This window comes from Morus notabilis, unplaced genomic scaffold, assembly GCF_000414095.1.
Source record: "Morus notabilis unplaced genomic scaffold, ASM41409v2 Scaffold124, whole genome shotgun sequence".
In the NCBI taxonomy this organism is placed as follows: Eukaryota; Viridiplantae; Streptophyta; class Magnoliopsida; order Rosales; family Moraceae; genus Morus; species Morus notabilis.
Window position 1 is genome coordinate 631,418 of NW_010361697.1, and position 3,948 is coordinate 635,365.

Here is a 3,948-nt window from a genome sequence, read left to right on the forward strand (position 1 = left end):
ATAATATATATGATATAATATGCAAGTTATATGACGTATTAAATACAAATAATGTGAATTTTAATATTTATAGGTCAAATTGATTTATTTAAAAAAAATACAAATTAATCAATAAATATGTTAAACATATTATGACTGTATTAAATAAGTCATTATTATATTAGTTATTTATTTAATATATTAATTTAAATGAATTATATAATACGATCAATAAATGAGTTATCTTTAAATTGATATTTTTGATACTTTTAATATTTAAATCGATACAATTAATAAACAAATCGATATAAACACGAAACCTTACTTTAGTCCTTCTTTGCGTGTACCGCACTGTATGCGTGACTAATAGTAAGCGCCACGTGTCCTAAAATAAACAGTAACCGTACTCAAAGCACAAACCTAATCGCAGAGAAACAAAAAGAAAAAAAACATAATTATTTATTACTTCGTGGAGAAAGCATTTGAAAATTTCTTTCGTCCTTCGTTTCCTTCCCTTTCCTTTCCTTCCTTTTGCTTGGCGGTGTTAATTTCCTTCGATTTCCAGATTTCGGTTCTTTGACCAGGTGAACTCACCGGACGGTCCACAAGCTCTTCAAGCATGTTCAGATTCTGGTACTTGTTTTCTTCTCTTACTTTTACCTTAGGGTTTGATTCGATCGTCGGAAAATTGCTTTCATTTCGATGTTCTGATTGAATTTATCGAATTTTGTTGCGAAAGAAGCACGTTAGGGATTTGATTCATTTCGTTCATTGATATCAACAGAGCTGATAAAATTGGAGAAATTTTGAATTATTTCGGTAATTTTTTTGTAAAGTTTGAGTATGAGTTCTTACAACCGGTGTCTGATATTCTTCTATTGCTCGGTGATTACGGTTTTCAAGAGACGGATTGGTATTTTTGGTACTGAATTTTTTATGATAGAAAATTTTTTGAATTTCTTTCTGTTAATGGGATATCTTGTTTTGCTTCATATCAATTCTCTTATCATAGACCAGTTTTATCATTCTTTTGAGCCTCGAAAGATTTGATAAATTGAAATGGTTCTTTCGTTTCTTAATAACAGAGTAAATTTTTTACGAATTCCGTTTCTTTGTTAGATTTTCTTTTTCCCGAATGGTTCTGTTGCTACATTAGATGCTTGAGAGTTGCAAATTGCAAGCTTTAGGTTTCTGAATCTTGTTTCTGTTTTTGGTTTGGGGCTTTTTTTTTATTAATTTTATTTTTTGTGTATTGAGGCTAGCTCAATTGGTGTTTAGTGGGTGTGTAAGTTGTTTCATATTGAGTTTTGGTTCAAGTCTCGGGAGATCCCTAAAAAGAATGTTTACTTGCAGGGGTTCACAGGATCAACAAGCTCAGCCTCAACAAGATAGTGCTTCACAGTCGTGGTATCCTTCCTCCGTTGTTAGCTCCCCGAGCTCATCTCGCCCTGAAACACCTAGAACCACCTCATCTTCTGGCAGCTTCAGTTCGCAAAGGCCTTTTGAAAGGCCGCAGTCTCCGGCACATGTTTCGCCTACTGAAGCAGCCGGTATTATTGCTGTTCTAAAGGATAAAAGGTAAGTTACTTTTCATGAAAATGATCATGCTTTTAAATTGTACTTGTATTATTTAGTCTCTTGAATTGGAAATCAAAACTACCGATGAATCTGGATGCTTGAAAGGTTTTATTTTGTTGTCTGGAAGTGCCCAATGTTAATTGATATATGTAAGTGCCCAATGTTAATTGATATATGTCATTCTCTTGGTTTTCTTTGTCTAGTGTTGATGAGTTGCGAAAGCTCTTGTCCGACAAGGATGCTTACCATCAGTTTTTGTTGTCCCTTGATCAGGTCAAAATTCAAAACAATGTAAGTTTTCTTTGCTGTTTCACTTCTTAGAAACTTTAAAAGTAGACTTTACTAGTTTCTGTTCAACAATCCATGATTCATTACCTATAACCTTAAATAGTTATGCAAGTATTGTTTCTGCCAATTCCAAGTTCCGACATAGTAAAAGTCAGCTTTGATTATTTGTTTCATTAATTTCTTTGTGAAACCATATTACTAGTAGCCAGAAAGTTGGTGCCTGAGTATGATACGGTGGCCCATTTTCTTTTCTTTTGCTTTTATGTCATTTGGATTTACACATGTTTTGACTCTCTCTTTGTTTTTCTTATTGACCGTCGTCAGTTAAGAGATGAACTCCGAAAGGAAACTCTGCAGCTAGCAAGTGAGTTTTTGGTTTCACCTGTTGTGAAAATGTTTTTTTTTTATCCGACTACAGTCAATTTTATGCACAGAAAACAGATGACAATAATTTTCAAAATTGAACAGGAGAAAACTTGGAAAAGGAACCGCGCATTATGGAGCTCAGAAACCAGGTAAATCTTCATTCCTATCCCGCCTTCTTTTATGGAGCTTGAGAACCAGGTGGTTTGTACTACTGATTGTGGAAATCTTTTCTCCCATTTTTGTGGTCACAGTGCAGAATTATCAGAACAACTGAATTGGCCGCCGCTCAGGAGAAATTGAATGAGCTTGAGAGGCAAAAGGAAGAAACTTTAAAGCTCTGTTCCCCCGCTTCCCTTTTCCAAAGGCTTCACGGTACGCGGCATGATAGTTAAAAGCTCTATAATGTGTGATTAGGCTTAAGATTCAAGATTCGAGAACAAAAAGAATTAGTAACATTGATCTTTACGGTGTTTTGTAGTTGTAAAGTAGACTATATGTTTGACTATTTCAAGGTTGCTGAGCTGCGACATGGAAGTTTTTGCTCCTTTCTTCTATAATAATTATTTTCTTAAGAAAATAATCTTATCTTACGGAGTTGGTGTTGGTGTTGGTGTTTGCTACTCTTGCTATTAGTTATGAACTTATAATTCAATCATGATTGATTTGGTAAGATTTCTAAAACATTGTTTTCCTGTTGCAGGTGCGATGAACGAGGCCGACGAAGAATCTGAAAAACTGCACGAGCAGCTGCTTGAAAGGGAAATCGACCTTGGAACTTTTGTGCAGAAACACAGAAAGCTACGTACCACTTACCACAAGAGAGCTCTCATTCATATTGCAGCTAGAACGAATATGGTTACTTAAAACTGATTGTAATTGAAAAGCTCGTGCTTTTGAATATCTTGGGGTTTGCTTCTTGTTTCGAAACATTGAACGGAAATGAATATGTTATATTTCTTGTGGTCTGTTTCTGTCAAATTAATACGGTATAGAAATTTTGTGTTATAATCACAGTTTTGACAAATAATATAACGGCTTTCGGAAAGAACATAACTAATAACGTTATGCAAGTAAATTATGCTAATCAGGTGGAACTTGTTAAGTATTTATGTGGATTACCATAATCATTAAATTCATATATTAATTTTTAAGTAAATTAATGGATCTTAGAAAGAGTTATTATTTTCCTTAATTTTATTACGCTGCTTCTACATCACCAATATCAATATCAAAATTATCTCCAGACTCTTATCTATATGAGATATGAGAGAGAAATATTTAAACAGACAAGCTCTGAAGGTACTGAAACTTCATAAAAGACAGAGAGGCATAGAGAAAATAATAATAAGTGCAATCTTTGCCCCAAAACTTGGTTTCGGGTGGTAAATGTCTTAAAAAAAAAAAAAAAAAAAAAAAAAAAAAAAAAAAAAAAAAAACAACAACAACAACAACAACAACAACAACAAAAGGACTGAGTCACGTTTCCCAAAATCAAAGAAAATATTTTTTCTTCTGAGAAAAAAATACAAGAAAATATGTAACATATATACAATGTCATGTAATTCTCTCCGAAGCCATCTTCAGTGAACACAAGATCGGAGAGGAGGAAGAGAGAGTTGGAGACCGTCAGCAAACCAAGGACTTTTTTTTTTTATTTGGTAGAAAAAAAAAAATCCTCGGTTTGCTGAGGATATCCACTCTCTCTCCAGCATCTCATACAAAAGAATAAAAATAAAA

The 3,948-nt window shown here is 33.6% G+C and overlaps 1 protein-coding gene across 1 annotated transcript; it reads left to right on the forward strand.

The window, feature by feature from the left end:
- The first annotated feature begins 462 nt into the window (after positions 1-462).
- Positions 463-3,189, forward strand: LOC21405429 (vacuolar protein-sorting-associated protein 37 homolog 1). The gene is made up of 7 exons (XM_010100550.2): positions 463-612; positions 1,333-1,557; positions 1,761-1,848; positions 2,170-2,209; positions 2,314-2,360; positions 2,463-2,583; positions 2,912-3,189. Exons 1-7 carry the CDS (start codon positions 599-601, stop codon positions 3,073-3,075), a joined length of 699 nt encoding a protein of 232 aa, XP_010098852.2. The 5' UTR covers positions 463-598; the 3' UTR covers positions 3,076-3,189.
- Positions 3,190-3,948: the final 759 nt, after the last annotated feature.